This window comes from Coptis chinensis, chromosome 3 (assembly GCF_015680905.1).
Source record: "Coptis chinensis isolate HL-2020 chromosome 3, ASM1568090v1, whole genome shotgun sequence".
Lineage (NCBI taxonomy): Eukaryota > Viridiplantae > Streptophyta > Magnoliopsida > Ranunculales > Ranunculaceae > Coptis > Coptis chinensis.
In genome coordinates, this window is record NC_141458.1 from 32,736,851 (window position 1) to 32,754,308 (window position 17,458).

The 17,458-nt window shown below is 37.0% G+C and overlaps 1 protein-coding gene across 1 annotated transcript; it reads left to right on the plus strand.

The window, feature by feature from the left end:
- Positions 1–12,962: 12,962 nt before the first annotated feature.
- Positions 12,963–16,900, plus strand: LOC147509240 (uncharacterized). The gene is made up of 5 exons (XM_086597745.1): positions 12,963–13,082; positions 13,168–14,252; positions 14,345–15,056; positions 15,532–15,792; positions 16,204–16,900. The coding sequence occupies exons 1-5, from the start codon at positions 12,963–12,965 to the stop codon at positions 16,738–16,740; spliced, it is 2,715 nt and encodes a 904-aa protein (XP_086453871.1). The 3' UTR covers positions 16,741–16,900.
- The last annotated feature ends 558 nt before the right edge of the window (positions 16,901–17,458 follow it).

The window sequence follows — 17,458 nt, forward strand, 5'->3', positions numbered from 1 at the left end:
TGATAATCGACTATTTACATCTTGTGGGTAGTTGCATCGTAGTCTAGTTGCCACTTCGTAAATCTCTCATTAGACTTTAGAGTTAAGAGTACTTATACGTAGAGAACATTAACATGCGGAAGGACTAGGAGTGGAACGAATCACTCTACTCCACTATATCTCATAGGATTGAGAGTAGAATCTTTGATAAAATATAGGCACATAGATTAGTTTTAGTTTACTTACGTTTTGAGTTTTATCGTTCATTTCGTAGGTAAACTATATCAATTTTATGTTTTATCAATAAACCAGAAGGATTCTTTTAGGAACTACACACAAAATAGGGTTTGATTCTCTTAAATAAACAAGGAGATACATAGGCAGTCGCCAGGCGGTTTAACCCTGAACTCACAATCATCTCATCCCTTCTCTACTCAGTCAAAACTTCTAGATCACAAGGCACAAAGGAAGATCAGGGGATACTTGAAAACTCCCTTACATCTTGTGGCTCCGTTTGTGGGGACAAAAGCTGATAAACATTCGTTCAAATGACTAATTTAGTTTAAAAACTCTTACCATTGTGATGGCAGGAGCAAAGAAAATAAAGGGTGACGCTACCACGCGCAGCATCGCCGTGAGAGAAGATGTGCACGAGATACCTGAAGTGAGGGAGAACGTCGGTCACCATGACGTGAATAACCCCCTCCAAAGCTCCTTCTACCTTCATGCATCTTATGACTCAGGTTTTGAAGCCTTATCTGAATAAATTTTGTGTTGTCTACTTTGATGATATTTTGATTTATAGTTCTTTTGAGTCTGAACATATCAAGCATATTGAGATTCTTTTGGGTGTTTTGCGTACTGAGAAGCTTTATTTACAACTCAAGAAATGTTCTTTCATGGTTGACTCTGTGGTATTTTTGGGTTTCGTGGTTTCTGTCGATGGTATTCATGTTGATGATTCCAATGTCCAGGCTATTATTAAGTGGCCTGTTCCTTCTACAGTGACTCAGGTTCGTAGTTTTCATGGTTTAGCTTCTTTCTATAGAAGGTTCATTCATAATTTCAGCAGTATTATGGCTCCTTTAACCGCTTTGACGTGAGAAAGCTTTCAAATGGACTCCACGAAGCTAATGAGGCATTTGACTTGATTAAGAAGAAGATGACTTACGCTCCTGTCATAGTTTTGCCAGATTTCACTCAACTCTTTGAGGTAACATGTGATGCTTGTAAGTACGGCATTGGTGCTGTTTTGAGCCAAAATGGCAAGCCGGTTGCTTTCTATAATGAGAAACTTACTGGTGCTAAATTGAATTATTCTACATATGACTTGGAGTACTATGCACGGTTGTCCAAGCATGCGACATTGGCATCATTATCTTATTCATCGTGAATTCCTCATAAAGTCTGACCATGAAGCTCTTCGTTATCTTAATACTCAGAAGGATGTCAGTACTCGACATATCAAGTGGAACTCTTTCTTGCAACAACTTGAGAAGAGCTCGTCCTTGAGATTAAGTCCTTGTATTTCTGGTAGAAAGTAGGATCCATGAGTTGAAATGTAGCATCAGAAATCCATGAATTTTCTGAGAATGGACGGTCACACCACTTCACCAAATAACGATCATAAGTACCTTGGCGAGTCGTACTAGTAGAAACATCAATGACAGTTTCAATCCGATCTGTAGCAGTAGCAGGAACAACACTATGATCTACAGGTAGGGGAATAGGTGGAATACTATTGCTAACAATAGGAGTGAGATCCGCTACATTATGAGTGCGAGAGATACGCATCTCGGGAGGGAGGTCCAATTCATAAGCATTTTCTCCATGACGGGCGATAATGGGAAATAGGTCAAATCGTCGCATCATTAACTTGTGAGATGAAGGCCGACGTTCTTTTCTCAAATAAACCATCACCAAATCACCAACCTCGAAAGTCACTAAGCGCTTGTGTTTGTCTACATTAGTCTTGTACATGGCATAAGATTTCTCCAAACGCTTCTTGACATCCTCATGAATAAGGTGAATCCGGGAAGCAAATTCCTCTGCAGATGCACAAACGGGAACAGTCGATGGAATAAGAGCAAGATCAAGAACAGTAAGAGGAGTTATTCCAGTTACAATCATGAAAGGAGAAAGGCCTGTAGAACGGTTGACAGAGTTATTATAAGCAAACTTTGCTTGTGTTAGTGATTTGGTGATGGTTTATTTGAGAAAAGAGCGTCAGCCTTCATCTCACAAGTTAATGATGCGACGATTTGGCCCATTTCCCATTATCGCCCGTCATGGAGAAAATGCTTATGAATTGGACCTCCCTCCCGAGATGCGTATCTCTCGCACTCATAATGTAGCGGATCTCACTCTTTTTGTTGGCAATAGTATTCCACCTATTCCTCTACCTGTAGATCATAGTGTTGTTCCTGCTACTGCTACAGATCGGATTGAAACTGTCATTGATGTTTCTACTACTACGACTCGCTAGGGTACTTATGATCGTTATTTGGTGAAGTGGTGTGACCATCCATTCTCAGAAAATTCATGGATTTCTGATGCTACATTTCAACTCATGGATCCTACTTTCTACCAGAAATACAAGGACTTAATCTCGAGGACGAGCTCTTCTCAAGCTGGGGGGATTGATGTGAGGATGCAATAGATTATCATGTGCACAGCACATGCATAATGCTACAGCTAGAGTTTATCTTTTATTCTACTTCTATTTTAAATCCTTAGTTAATTAGAATTAGACTAGCTTCTATTTTAGTTTCCCAAGTTCTATTATGATTAGGATTTGTTAACTAGTTCTCTATATAAGTAGATGTAAACCTTAAGATTTTCAGACTTGATTATTATTATTGAATTAAAAGAATTCATTTTTATTCATTAGACCCTAGTTTTGGGTATCTTTATACATTCGTAGAGATATTAACCTGTTTATTGAGCAATGTTATGTGTGCCAGACAGCGAAAGGTAAGCACACTAATGCTGGTTTGTATACTCCACTTCCGATTCCCGACAAACCTTGGGTTGATGTCTCCATGGATTTTGTGTTGGGTTTACCACGTTCTACACACGGAAAGGATTCTATTTTTGTGGTTGTGGATCGTTTCTCCAAGATGGCTCATTTCATTCCCTGCACTTCTACTACAGATGCTGCACATGTTGCTCATTTATACTTCCGTGAGATAGTTCGTTTGCATGGTTTACCTCGCACTATCACTTTTGACAGAGATGTCAAGTTTACTAGCTATTTTTGGAAAACATTATGGAAGCTTTTTAAAAGTAAGCTCCAATTTTCTACAACCTTCTACCCACAGACTGATGGGTAGACTGAGGTTGTAAATCATAGTTTGGGTGACCTATTGAGGTGTTTGATTGATGATAATCCCAAATCTTGGGAGTTTGTTCTAGCACAAGCAGAGTTTGCTTATAATAACTCTGTCAACCGTTCTACAGGCCTTTCTCCTTTCATGATTGTAACTGGAATAACTCCTCTTACTATTCTTGATCTTGCTCTTATTCCATCGACTGTTCCCGTTTGTGCATCTGTAGAGGAATTTGCTTCCCGGATTCACCTTATTCATGAGGATGTCAAGAAGCGTTTGGAGAAATCTTATGCCATGTACAAGACTAATGCAGACAAACACAAACGCTTGGTGACTTTCGAGGTTGGTGATTTGGTGATGGTTTATTTGAGAAAAGAACGTCGGCCTTCATCTCACAAGTTAATGATGCGACGATTTGGCCCATTTCCCATTGTCGCCCGTCATGGAGAAAATGCTTATGAATTGGACCTCCCTCTTGAGATGCGTATATCTCGCACTCATAATGTAGCGGATCTCACTCCTTTTGTTGGCAATAGTATTCCACCTATTCCCCTACCTGTAGATCATAGTGTTGTTCATTCTACTGCTACAGATCGGATTGAAACTGTCATTGATGTTTCTACTACTACGACTCGCCAGGGTACTTATGATCGTTATTTGGTGAAGTAGTGTGACCGTCCATTCTCAGAAAATTCATGGATTTCTGATGCTACATTTCAACTCATGGATCCTACTTTCTACTAGAAGTACAAGGACTTAATCTCGAGGAAGAGCTCTTCTCAAGCTGGGGGATTGATGCGAGGACGCAATAGATTATCATGTGCAAAGCACATGCATAATGCTACAGCTAGAGTTTATCTTTTATTCTACTTCTATTTTAAATCCTTAGTTAATTAGAATTAGACTAGCTTCTATTTTAGTTTCCCAAGTTCTATTATGATTAGGATTTGTTAACTAGTTCTTTATATAAGCAGATGTAAACCTTAAGATTTTCAGACTTGATTATTATTATTGAATTAAAAGAATTCGTTTTTATTCATTAAACCCTAGTTTTGGGTATCTTTATACATTGTGTATCCATTGTTCTTGCTTCCGCGACAAAGATACATCACTTACACTATTTATCATTTTTTTTAAGAGTATACCTTCTAGAGCATTCTTTATCTTCACCACGGAATTTTTATTATCGATGAGGGAGACAACGTGTGTTGCTCCCTCATCAACTCCCTCTTAAGCAAAAATAATGCAGCTTTCATCTCTGCTAAGATCACATCCTCACATTGCACACGTCTATAAGAAAATCTACTATCGACAATACATTTTCCATCGTAAAACCATGGAAGACCTACACAGACGGACTTACCATTTTCCTCTCCACGTACATCACTACTAATGACTCTATATGGTAAGCATTTGTAAAGATGCTTAAGCAACGTGATGGGAGGTTTTTTATCTGCTATTTCTGATAAAATTTCAGTTCGCGCAATGAGAAAGTTTAAGTTCGAGCAGACCTTCCATTTTTTTACGCCGGACCAGAGCAGTTTTAAAATCCTACAGAATAATAATAAATGTCATCTTTAAATGTACCAAAAAAAAAAACCTTTAGTTGATGAAGGTAAGCCATGAGGACCTTCAGCGATTTTGAAGATTTTAGTAAAGGATGAAGGACAAGATCTGGTGGGGTTTGACCTTTTCGGCGGGTCATCATCCACCCACCAGTCTCCCTACATGGTAGACTCAATGATATATTCAGCCCATTTGAGGCGGTTGTGCGAATCAGCCACAACGTTTCTCTTACCTTCAACACTATCTACTTCATGCATGGACACCTTTTTTACATAAGTTCTAAAGTCTTCAAGAGAAACATGGTATTTGTCTTTCTTCAACTTACCACCCTTCAATGCATCTCTGATTTTCTGCAGAAAGTTAGTGTTATCGACAAGGGAGACAACGTGTGTTGCTCGCTCATCAACCTCCATTTTAGGGAAAACAATTAATGCAAGCATGCAGCTTGAATTTCCGCTAGAATCACATCCCCACAATGCACACATCTATAAGAAAATCTTACATGGACCATACCCTCCCCATCAAAAAATCATGAAAGGCCAGCACACACATACTCCCTATTTTCCCCTCCTAGCTTTTGCATCACTACTGATTACCCTCCATGTTAACCCTCTATATATATGATTAAGCTATAGAAGACTAGATTATGAAGACCTTCAGCTGCCACGTATTGCTCCAGCTCAGCTGCTTCTAGAACAGCCACCTAATTAGTTAGTTATAACAAACTAACAGAATTAGTTATAACAGTATTAGAATTAGTTATACCCATATTAGAATTAGTTGTAACCATATTCTTACATCATCAGAGAACTCTGTCTATATAAAGAGGTTGTAATCATTCAGTGAAACTAATGAGAAAATTTCCTCAGTCTCATTCTTCATTTCTTCTTCTTTTTCATAGTTTGTTCATGGTATCAGAGCATGCATTGAACATAAGTTTTTCATGATCCACCATTAAAGAAGCTTCAATCAATTCAAGAGTTCTCTAATTCAATAGAATCACCAGGTTTTATTTCATTTCTTGATTCTTCAATCTTTGTTATAATGGCATCAAATTCTGCTGTTACTGCTTCAGCAAGCACGTCATCATCTAATATGAATTCAATCAACATTAGTAATTTTGTTCCTATTAAACTCAACAAGGATAATTTTCTTCTATGGAAATCATTGTTTTTGCCGATTCTTAGAAGTAATGATCTTCTTGGTTATGTGGATGGCTCGTTGTTATGTCCTCAAGAGGTTATTTGTGTTGATGGTGCAACAATTGTTAATCCTCGTTATCTTGATTGGGTAAAGCAAGATCAGACTCTTTTAATTTGTATTAATGCAACATTATCTGAAAGTGTGCTTCCATATGTGATTATAATGTCTACTTCACAAGAGTTATGGAATGTGTTGGAGCGAAGGTTTTTAGCAATTAGTCAGTCACACCAGCATCAGTTGAAAAACAAACTCCAAGCTACCAAGAAAGGTAATGATTCGATGGGAGAGTTCTTACAAAAGATCGAAGAAACCTCAGATAGTGTAGCTGCTGCAGGAGTTATAATAAGTGATGCTGATTTAGTCTCTTATGTGTATAATGGATTACCATATGAGTATGAAGCATTTTGCACAATAGTGAAGGTTAGAAAGGAACAAGTGCTATTTGATGAATTACACAATTTATTGTTGAGTGAAGAGATTACTATAAGTGAAAGAACAAGAAATTTGGTTGCTTCCTCACCTCAAGCATTAAGTGTGAATAGATTTGCTCAGCAAGATATGTCTCAAAATGGTTATAAGAACAATGGCTATCAAGGTAATGGTTATCAGGGACCTGGATATCAGAATAGAGGAAGAGGTCATTCAAGAGGTAGAGGAGGATAGAATAATTATCAAGGAAGAGGATATCAGAACTCTTAGAACTCACAGAGTTATCAGAACTTTGGTTCAGCATCTTCTTCAAACTCTCCACTCCCATAAGGTGCAAAGTCTGGTAGCATAGGAAAGGTTCAGTGTCAAATATGTGGACGAACTGGTCATGCTGCTATAGATTGTTTCAATAGGATGAATCATGCCTATCAAGGAAGGCAACCACCATCCAAGCTTTAGGCTATGGCTGCCCAAAGAGGATCTAGTCCAACATGCACGAATTTATCTGATGAACAATAGGTAGCTGATACAGGGGCAAAAAATCACATGACTGCTGATATTAACAACTTGGCACAACATTCACCCTACACTGGAAGTGACAAAGTCTTAGTAGGTGATGGTTAAAGTCTTGACATCAACAACATTGGTAATTCCTATGCTCATACTTTAAATTCCTCCTTCTATTTGAAAAATATTCTTCACGTGCCTCACATATCACAAAACTTGCTATTTGTTCATAAATTCGTCAAAGACAATAACTGTTCTATTACATTCACTCCAACTTCATTCTTTGTGAAGGATACTTTGGGGAAGATTGTTTTCCAAGGGAATCATGAGAATGGACTGTACCTCATGAAGTTCATGCATCATTCATCCACTCTACCTGCTTTGCATAAGTCTGCTGCCTTTGTTGGAGTAAAGACTACTGCTCAAACCTGGCATCATAGACTAAAGCATCCAAATAATGTTTCCTTTTCCAAAATAATGACCACATATAGTTTACCTGTTGTTGGTAAAACTACTGATCTTGTTTTTTGTTCTGCATGTAATAAAGGAAAGAATGTCAGACTTCCTTTTCAATCTTCTATTTCATGTACTTCAAAACCATTACAATTGATTCATAGTGATTTGTGGGGGCATCCTCTATTCCTTCTATTTCAGGATTCTTATACTATGTCTTTTTTATTGATGATTGGTCAATGTATACATGGATCTTTCCATTGTATAGAAAATCTGATTTTTTCTCTATATTTCAAGTGTTTAAAAATAGTGTTGAAAATTAGTTTGATACAAAAATAAAAAGTTTCAGATGTGATGAAGGTGGTGAGTTCAAGAGTAATGTATTCAGTAGTTTTTTAACCACTCATGGCATTAATTTGCAGTATTCTTGCCCTCATACTCGTCAGCAGAATGACACTGTTGAGAGAAAACATAGACATATTACGAAAGTTTCCATAACTTTAATTGCTCAAAGCAATGTCTCTCTAAAGTACTAGGTTGATATATTTTAAACTTTAGTTTTCTTAATAAATAGAATGATCCCTCAAACCTTGTCAGTTACAGCTTTTTGAGAAACTCACCAATAAAAGACCAGATTACTCATTCCTAAAATTTTTTGGGTCTGCTTGTTACCCATGGCTCAAACCATATGTTTCATCCAAACTCCAACCTAGAAGTACAGATTGTGTGTTCTTAGGTTACAGTTTAGACCACAAAGGCTACAGATGTTTAGACTCCAAAACAGGAAAAATATACATATCTAGGCATGTTGTTTTTGATGAAACAAATTTTCCTTTCAAAACATTATTACCAGTTTCAATTCCATCAATTCCTTTAACAACAAAATCATCTATGATTGTTCCAGCTTTTAATTTTCTTCATTCTGCCAATTCTCAATCCAATACTCTTCCTATTTCTACTTCAAATCCTACTGCAGTCACCTCTATTCCTACTGAAGTTATTTCCACTCCTACGACAGTAATTTTCTCTGCAAATACTATTCCTATTCTATTGTCAGAAGACAATCCTTCTCAATTGTCTGAAAATAATCATCTTCAAATCTCAGAATCAATTCATATCACTCAAACATCATATCCCAATAGTCAATTACAATCTTCTACTAATCAAGTGTCAAGCACTTTACTCAATCCCTCAGTTCATACAAGATCAAAGTCGGGAATATCTAAACCAAAGAAAATCTTTAACTCGAATGCTACAAAGCATCCTTTACTATCTGCTCTAGTTTCACATCTAGAAACTAAAGTACCAACTCCTACATGCTATACTCAAGCAGTTAAACATCCAGAATGGAGACAAGCAATGCAAGCAGAGTACAATGCTCTCATTCAGATAGGAACCTGGTCGTTAGTTCCATCTGCTCCACATCAACATCTTGTCAGAAATAAATGGGTATTCAGATTAAAAGAAAAGGTTGATGGCTCTATTGATAAATACAAAGCAAGATTAGTTGCAAATGGATTTGATCAAGAAGAAGGTGTGAACTTCAATCAAACCTTTAATTCAGTGGCCAAAGCTGCAACCATTAGAATGATTTTATCATTAGCAGTTCAAAAGGATTGGCAAGTAAAAGAACTAGATGTAACTAATGCTTTCTTGCATGGTACTCTCAAAGAAGATGTGTATATGGTTCAGCCACCTGGCTTCATTGATCCTCTGAAACCTCATCATGTCTGTAAACTACATAAGTTTCTATACGGACTAAAACAGTCACCTAGAGAATGGTATGAAGCTTTGATGAATGTTCTAGTTGATATAAGATTTACCTTATCTCAAGCTGATCCTTTCTTATGTATAAGATCCACGGCTCAAGACATTACATTTGTTCTAGTGTATGTTGATGACATACTGGTGATAGGGAGTTCGAAATCTTATTGTCAAGTTTTGATTGATCAGTTAAGTAAAAAGTTTGTCATGAAGGATTTAGGTGACTTACATTTTTTCTTGGGATTAGAAGTAACAAGGGATAAGGATGGCATGTTCTTAACACAGACAAAGTATGTCTTGGATGTTCTGAAGAAAACTAAGATGGATGGAGCAAAACCCTGTTCTACTCCTTGTTCGACTTCAACTAAGCCTGATAAAACCAGTGGAGAAGAACTGCATGACCCTACTGAATTCAGATCTCTAGTAGGGGCACTGCAATACGTTACTTGGACAAGACCAGACATCAGTTTCTCAGTTAACCAGGTTTGTCAATTTATGCAACAGCCAAGGAGTACTTATCTTGCTGCAGCCAAGAGGATACTTAGGTATCTAAAAGGTATTATACACTATGGTATCAAGTTACAAAAAGGAAATGCTCAAGTCAGAGCATTTTCTGATGCTGACTAGGCAGGATGTCCTTTTGATAGAATATTTACCATTGGCCTATGTGTTTTTTTATGGTTCAAATCCTATAATTTGGAGTTCTAAGAAGCAAACAACAGTTTCAAAATCATCAACCGAAGATGAATACAGGGCTCTTGCATACACAGTTGATGAGATTTATTGGTTGTGTATACTGCTAAAAGAACTGAAAGTTTTTTTTTGCAGGATTCACCTATTTTATGGTGTGATAATCTGAGTGCTATTGCCCTGTCCATGAATCCAGTGTTTCATGCACGAACAAAACATATAGAGGTTGATTTTCATTATATTCGAGAACAAGTTACTAACAAAGTTCTCAGGTTACAATATGTGTGTATAGAAGACCAAGTTGCTGATATCTTTACAAAAGGATTGTCCACGACTAGATATTCAATGTTACAACAAAGACTCAATGTTCTTCCTACTGCAAAACTGACAGAAATCACTTCAGTTTGAGGGGGTGTTTTTCCACTAGAGTATGAAGACCTTCAGCTGCTATCAAGCTTTACTAAATACTCATCAAAGCTTGAGGGGGTGTATAGAAGACTAGAGTATGAAAACCTTCAGCTGCCATGTATTGCTCCAGCTTAGCTGCTTCTAGAACAACCACCTAATCAGTTAGTTATAACAATATTATAATTAGTTATAACCGTATTAGGATTAGTTGTAACCATATTCTTACATTAGAGGACTCTATCTATATAAAGAGGTTGTAATCATTCAATGAAACTAATGAGAAAATTTCCTCAGTCTCATTCTTCATTTCTTCTTCTTCTTCTTTATAGTTTGTTCATAAGCAACGTGAGGGAAGGTTTCTTATACGGCGAGCCAGAGCCGATTTAAAACCCTACAAAAATAGCAATAAATGCTGTCTCTTAAATGTTACCATATAAAATAAATTATCTACTAACATAAATAAAAACAAAACCCAATAAAAACATTATCTTTAGGAAAGGTTGATGAATTAAAACCCATTAGGAGATCGATGAAGGAGTGAGGACTTTTGATATGTATTAGTTTAGAGGTTATTTGAGAATGGAAATATGGAATGAGTATATGGATGATGGATGTCGTTGGTCTAAACTAAACAATTATCAAAATCTAATTATCCCTCAACGAGTAAAGGATAAGTAGGATATCGTTCCACTTATAAGTTGTAGTAAGTCATGAAGGACGAGACTGGAAAGGTGGTTTGAGAGATTAAAATGATGGTTGTACGTAGAGTTGTAAATTAAACTAAAGCTAAGCTAAACTAGACTAAACTATTAAAAATATATGAGAGGAAATACAAGAGAATTGAATCTACTAATACATTTGATCTGTGACCTTTTGGTCCATGGTTGTTCTCACAAGTAGACTACAATTAGGCAATTAAGCGAGTGTTTATGCCTTCTTGGACGAAACATCGTTAACAATTATTTGTACTTAAGGTTGTTCCTATGTTTATGTTATTAATATCTTATTTCCTTTTATGTAAGCTCGGGCAGCCATCCAATGTATTACTGAGAACAATATCAAGGAGTACTTCCCAATTAGGCAATCATTCAATGAATCACCACTTAAGGCAAACATAAAGAATATTTTCCCCGGGTAACCACTCCCTGAGCTACCCTTTTAGGGCAACACAAAGAATACTTTGCTAACTATAAAAAACTACACTATTAGAAGAAAAGTAAAGAACATTAACATAATATTAAATTGCAAAACATAAACCATATTCTATATTTTCATCCCCTGGTGTGGGCAATGAAACTAATAACTAAAAACATAAATAACTAACCTGATTGGAGAGCACTATGAATCAAAAGAATCACCAAACCCTAAACACTGCTTCATCTCCTCCCTTGAAGGAGAAGATTAGCCTTCTATGAAGATGGAAAAAGAAGAAGAAGAAGAAAAAAAGAAGAAGAAGAATAACATAAGACTAGGGAGATTAATTTATTAAGACTTGGTTAATGAAAACCGAATCTTTTATTATTAACCTATATTTGCCTCAAGTTCTGGAAACAAGAAGAATGAATACGAATTGATAATTACAACTGACACTGAGGTGTTCCTTATATAGGGGTTACAATGAGCTCTAGAAACATCTCAATCATATCATGGGCTTTTGGACCTAATTTCCTATTACATATTAACCTTCTTCTGATTCCAGGTTATGTTTCTAAAAACATTAAAGAGGTGAGGATGTAGGTCGGTTCTATTCGTCTGGACACATGGGATAGTGTATTTCCATTCATCCCAGATGCATGAGTCTTGTAGTGATCAAGTTGACTTTGCTGAAGATCTAACAAGTTCTTGAAGATTGAGTGGTGATTTAACAAGTAACTACTGAAGATTGAAATGGAATTTGATAGGCAAATTGGCATATTTCACCCTCGAACTTGTCAAGTTTTACCACTTACCCCCCTAAAGTTCAGTTTAGGCAATTTTAACCCTGTACTTGTAAAACGTATCCACCTTCATATTTCCGGTTCATTTTCGGCACCTGAAGAGTGACGTGGATTAATTTTTTTTTTCTTACGTGGAATTTCTAATTTTGAGATGTATCAAATTCTTGCACACTCAGCACACTTTGGTCAAGTCAAGTCAACAAAGACATGAGAAAATCACGTGACCTACCAACAAAACCACTCGCGCGCGCACAAAAAATTATTCCCTCTCGTATTTTCTATCCCCAAATCCCCAAATACCTAATTTGAAACCCTAATTCACAAATTTTCAAATTGAAACCATGAAAAATCTAAATTGAAACCCTAGTTCACTGTTGTTGCTCAAACTCATCATTTTTGCTCAAACTCTTCATTGTTGCTGTTCAAATTTTAGATGTCTTTTTGTTGAATATGACCTGAAGTAAGTAAATGTTTTATTCTATGATATGTCCATAGTAATTTGCGTTATATAAATGTTAATTGTGCATCTTCTGATGTTAATTTCATTACTTAAATGCAGTGGATTTTTTTTTTTATCTTAAGCGTACATCATGGTGGGACTTTTGTGCGTAGCCCCAATTTGCAGTATGATGGGGGAGAAACGAATTGTTCTTATGAAGATATGAATGCTAAAATGACATACCTTTATCTCAGAAATATGGTAAAGGATTTTGGTTATCCTCCTAGTAGTATAGCTGAAATTTTATTTAACACTCCTGGGGTGGAATTAGAAAATGGGTTAAGGCCACTTAGGACTGATAGTGATGTAAGCTCAATGGTAAAAAGAGGCTGATGTATTTGGGAACATAGAAGTTTATGTTATACACAAGCAATCTGATGCTAGTGATGATAGTGCTTCTCAGAGTGATGCTGAAAGTGAAGTTGGTAGTATAGACAATGTGAGTGATGAAGAGTTACTTGAGGTTAGGCATATGAGGGTTGAAATGAAGAAGTGTAAGCAGAACATAGATGAAAATGGTGAAGGGGCTAGTCAAACTGCTGCAGATGACATAAATGGTGAAGGGACTAGTGCTCCTCCTGATGTGGCATTGTCTGAAGAAACAGAGCACACTGGGTATGACAGTGAGTATGGAGAAGATGGAGATTACAGCCCATCAGAGAGTGATGAAGAAGATGAAGCAGTAGAACCAGAGGTTTGTAGAAAGAAAAAGAAGAGTTGGCCCACATTTAATACAAAGACAAATATGTTTGCAATTGAACCTGCTTTGGGTATGAGGTTTACAAGTAAAGATGAGTTCAAGGACTGTCTAAGAGATTATGGAGTGGCAAATGGTTACCTAATTAAGTTTATAAAGAATGAATCAAGCAGGGTAACTGCTATTTGTGGTGAAGGATGTAAATGGAGATGTCATGCCAGTCCAATGCAAGTTGAGTGTAGCTGGCAGATTAAATCACTAAATGATTTGCATGAATGTAATAGGGATTTCAATGCCAAATTTTGCAATGCTAGATGGCTTTCTAAGAAGTACAAGACTCAAATCCTTGCCAACCCTAGGTGGAAGCTAGAGGACTTTGTTGCTTCTGTTTTGCATACATATGCAATCAATGTTTCATTGAATCAATGTTCCAGAGCTAAGAAGTTTGCATTGGGGGAGAGGGATTCAGTTATGATAGATCACTATGCCAAGGTTTATGATTATGCTCATGAGTTGCTGACAATAAATCCAGGTAGTACTGTTAGAGTGCAGGGTGAAAGTGCTACAAATGAGCTTAATTCACCAAAATATTTTAGAACGTTTTATGTATGCCTAGATGCTCTAAAAAAGGGATGGGTGCATTATAGACCTGTGATAGGGTTGGATGGTTGTTTTTTGAAGGGTTATATAAAGGGTGAATTGTTGACAGCTGTAGGTAGGGATGGGAATAATCAAATGTATCCAATTGCATGGGCTGTAGTTGAGGGTGAAAACAAAGATTCTTGGTTATGGTTTGTGAATTTGTTGGTTCATGACATTGGTGTGGCAGATGGGTTTGGGTGGACTATTATATCAGACAAACAGAAGGGGTTGGTTGATGCAGTGCACACACTTTTGCCATTGGCGTAACACGTGTGTGTGCAAGGCATGTATATGCCAATTTTAGGAAGAGATTTAATGGTTCTATGTTAAAAGGACTTTTTTGGATGACTGCTAGAAGTACCACCATTCCAGTTTATGAGAGGAACATGAAAAGGATTGAATTAGTGTCAGCTGATGCAGCAGAGTACTTGAGGACCAAACAAAATCCAGAACAGTGGTGTAAAGCTTTTCAGTTGGATACATCTTCTTGTGATGCAGTTGAGAACAATATGAGTGAGTGTTTTAATAGTTGTATTATTAGAGCAAGGCTCAAGCCCTTAATTCATATGTTGGAGGACATCAGGATTTATATAGTAAACAGGATGCAAAAAAAGAGGGAAGCAATGCAGAAGTGGACTGATGTGTTTGCTCCAAGAATTAGGAAAACCATTGAAGAAAACAAGATGGCAAGTAGAGACTGGTTGTGCATATACCATGGGGCTGAAGATTTTCAGGTTAGTAATGGGAATGATGGATATTCAGTTGACCTAAGAAAGAGGATTTGCAGCTGCAGAGAGTGGATTCTTACTGGGATTCCATGTTGTCATGCAATTTCTGCCATCTTTAAAGCTACCAAGAGGGTGGACAATTTTGTGCAGCCATGGTATAAGGTTGAGACAGTTAAGCATGCTTATGAAGAACATATAAAACCTTTGAATGGAGAAGTACAATGGGTGAGAAGACCAAATGTATAAAATTGTTGCCTCCAAAGGCAAAAAAGAATGCCCGGTAGACCCAAAAGAAATAGGAGGAAGGACCCACATGAGTCACCAAAGAAGGGACCACAAATTTCAAGGAGAGGGAAACATATGAGGTGCTCTAACCAGAAAGGAGATAGGGCATAACAAGAAAGGATGCGAAGAACCTATTGCACCAACTCAAAGGCAACCTAAATTGACTGTAAGTGGTTATTTTATTATTTCTATTTTTATTTTGGATATTTACATTATTGACTTATATTGTTGTTTGGGTTATTTTGGATATTTATATCTACCAAGGTGAAGGTGAAAAGAAAAACAAAGAGGGGAACACAAGTGCACCACCACAAAAGAGATCAAAGAAGAAACAGGTATCAATAATGCCATTCTTATCTTTAAACATATGATGTTTAATTTGTTTACTTTTGGGTCAACAATGTTTTTTTTGTAGGCCCCAAGTATTGCAGCTCCAAGTACTACATCTCCAAGTGCAACAGCTCCACCTTCCAGTGCAACAGCTCCACCTTCAAGTGCCCCCACAAGTACAACAACTCCACCTCCAAGTGCCCCCACAAGTACAGCTGCTCCAAGTACAGCAGCTCCACCTCCAAGTACCCCCACAAGTACATCAGCTCCAAGTAATGCACCTCCAAGTACAACAGCTCCACCTCAAAGTAAAACAAATCCTAAAAGCAGATCCAAAAATGATATGGTATTGCTCTATTTCTAGTAGTATCATGTACTTCCTTTATTTGTCTCTGAGTACACTTCTTCTTCTCTTTTACAACTTCTTAGTACTTCCTTTACAACTCCTTTATTTGTCTCTACTTCACTGTGTACTGCCATATATAGCCTAACTTGCTATGTGTAGAAAATTAAAGTTTGCTAGAAATCAGAAATTTATAACTTGTTTAAGAGAAAGCAGAGACTTAAAAAGTAAAGCGGCTTAGAGCTTTTAAAAATGAAAGCTGATAACACTACATTTATAAGAGGGAGACTTAAAAGTATAAGAGAATGTGGTATGGTCTTGCTCTGTTTATTGGTAAATGTGGTATTGCTCTGTTTATTGGTTTTGTTTTTAATTTGTATACTTCATACATATACACACATGTCATATTTGTAGGTCCCAACTATGACAGAACCATCAAATCCAGTTGTTGCTTCACAATCTGCATCATCTACACCCAGAGGTAAACAACCCAAAGGCAAAGCTGTGATTCTTGCTACAAGTCCTGCCAAGAATACAAGGTCATCAACTGCTCTTACTGAGACACAAGCATCAGCTGCACCCAAAGGTAAACAACCCAAAGGCAAAGCTGTGATTCTTGCTACAAGTCCTACCAAGAATACAAGGTCATCAACTGCTCTTACTGAGACACAAGCATCAGCTGCACCCAAAGGTAAACAACCCAAAGGCAAAGCTGTGATTTTAGATACAAGTCCAGCCAAGACTGCACCTAAAGCCTCTGCCAGAAAAACATCAGCTGCACCTGCAGGGACAGAAACATTAGCTGCACCTAAAGCTCCTACTAGAAAAGCTGCATCAACTCCAGCCGTGATTCTTGATTCAGGTCCATCCAAGAATACAAGATCAACAAAGACTTTGGGTATTAAGCCTCAGGGTACGGGCTATAAGACCAAGACCAATTGGAGGATATAACACCTCTATTTAATTTGGTTATGTCAGTAGGCATTGTTAGTATTGTCAGTAGGAATTGTCAGTATTTTGGTTCTGTATTTTGGAACAAAGTTGTTTGATGTTGATATGTTTAATATTGCTCTATATTTTGGAACAAAGCTATTTTATGTTTCTCTGTTTAAGTTATGTTGCTTTGTTGGAACAATTGTCAGTATTTTGGTTATGTATTATGTTGCTCTATTGCTCTGTGCCTTTAAGTTATGTTTCTCTGTTGCTCTGTGCCTTTAAGTTATGTTGCTCTGGAAAAGATTACCATTCAATTTGCTCAATTCTAAGTTTATAATGTGGAATGTGATGTCTATCTCATTTGAACAGCAGGAGGCACAAATTTGGTTTGTTTTTTCATTCAGAACAAATTGATAAATAGACACTAATGCTCTCATCATCTATAGCTTGTTTCATTCAGAACAAACAGACACTACCAACTCTAATGCTCTCTACTCTGTAATGGTTCACATCCACATATCATCTAAAAACTCAACGAGTAAGGTTTGCATAAAACATACTTCCAAAGACATCTCAAAAATCACTTCAACCAGTCAATACATTCAATCTTTAAAGTCGATACAATTCACTTCAACCAGGACAACAACAAGTAAGCAAAAACAAACACTATAATCCATTTCTTCTTCTCGTTATTCTTCTTCAATTCTGTAATTTCAGCTCTCAATTCTGCAAT